Source organism: Olea europaea, chromosome 12 (genome assembly GCF_002742605.1).
Source record: "Olea europaea var. sylvestris chromosome 12, O_europaea_v1, whole genome shotgun sequence".
In the NCBI taxonomy this organism is placed as follows: Eukaryota; Viridiplantae; Streptophyta; class Magnoliopsida; order Lamiales; family Oleaceae; genus Olea; species Olea europaea.
In genome coordinates, this window is record NC_036248.1 from 27984039 (window position 1) to 27985271 (window position 1233).

The 1233-nt window shown below is 37.5% G+C and overlaps 1 protein-coding gene across 1 annotated transcript; it reads right to left on the reverse strand.

Moving 5' to 3' along the window:
• Positions 1-107: 107 nt before the first annotated feature.
• On the reverse strand, positions 108-1207 carry LOC111406860. Its single transcript, XM_023036226.1, has 2 exons — positions 688-1207; positions 108-430 (listed from the first exon to the last, which is right to left on the reverse strand). The coding sequence occupies exons 1-2, from the start codon at positions 1205-1207 to the stop codon at positions 108-110; spliced, it is 843 nt and encodes a 280-aa protein (XP_022891994.1).
• Positions 1208-1233: the final 26 nt, after the last annotated feature.

Here is a 1233-nt window from a genome sequence, read left to right on the forward strand (position 1 = left end):
AAGTCAAGTACTCAATACATATTATGATATTTTTATTAGAAACTCTTTCTAGCTAAAGACGGATGGCCCTTCCACACGGATCACCCTGCAATAAGGGGATCCCAAAATTAATCGAAGCCCATTAGTGTCGGGTCAATGTCACCACTTTGTGCTTCATCAACATTCCGATTATTCATTGGACCGATCTCATTGGCAGAGAAGTACGAGCTCTGGCTCGTCTCAAAAATCTGTAGCTGCAAATTATAATGGACAAATATCAAATCCTTTAATGTTCGCTGCTCTATACGGTTATGTCCCTTTGTGAGTAGAAACTCAACCAAACTCCTTTTCAGCTTGAATTTTGAGGCACCATCGCAACTCTGGCTAAGAATTTGAGTTGCATTTCGTTGCAATTCAGGATATTTTTCTCCAAATTTTTTCCACCAGAGTGCTGCCACAAGCGTTTGAAAGTTGGGATAAGTTAACTAAGAAGCAAAGTTTCTAAAATATAAATTTCAAATTTAATTTCTTCTAATAACCAACTCTGCTAGAAAGTATATCTAAAGCTTATCTTCTCAAAAAGTAACTTATTTTGGACATGGACAATGCGATGTTACTTTTTGTAAGTAAACTTATAATTGGACTTTTTAAGCATAGCCAAACAAGCCATGAGAACAAAAAAATAGCAAAAATTAAAATGAAAAAAACCTGGCGAAACATCTGATAAGCATTTGGATCCCACATTGAAAGCATCACTAGCCCTTAAATAATCTTGTAATTGCGTCATGATCAGCTCTTGAATGCGGCTAGCTCCATTCATTTTGATGATAGAAAGAAAAAGTCCTTTGTGAACTTCTAAATCATTGTGGTAATCATCTGTATAAAAAAGAGTTGGATTTAAATTGTAACCGACGCAGTGCAGTGGGCTGTGGAGATGCATGTTCCAAATGTCGTCTATTTCTTTCCAGAACGGCATATACAGGCTTTCCTTGTTTTTGAACCCCTCTTTGATTGTTTTCTTGGCTCGATCCATTGGTTCGTATATAAGACCAATTTGGGGCTTATTGTTCTTGTTTATCAAGTATAAAACCCGTACTATAGGAATAGCTGCCGTCAAAACCACTAATGCCCCATTCCAAAAAGTAGGATATGCCACCAAGTAACCGACATTTTTTCCGTTGATGGAGTCTGTCAGATCCGAGGTTCTCCACTCGGATGAAGAGAACATGTTTTCCAAACCCTTCTTCTCCAAAA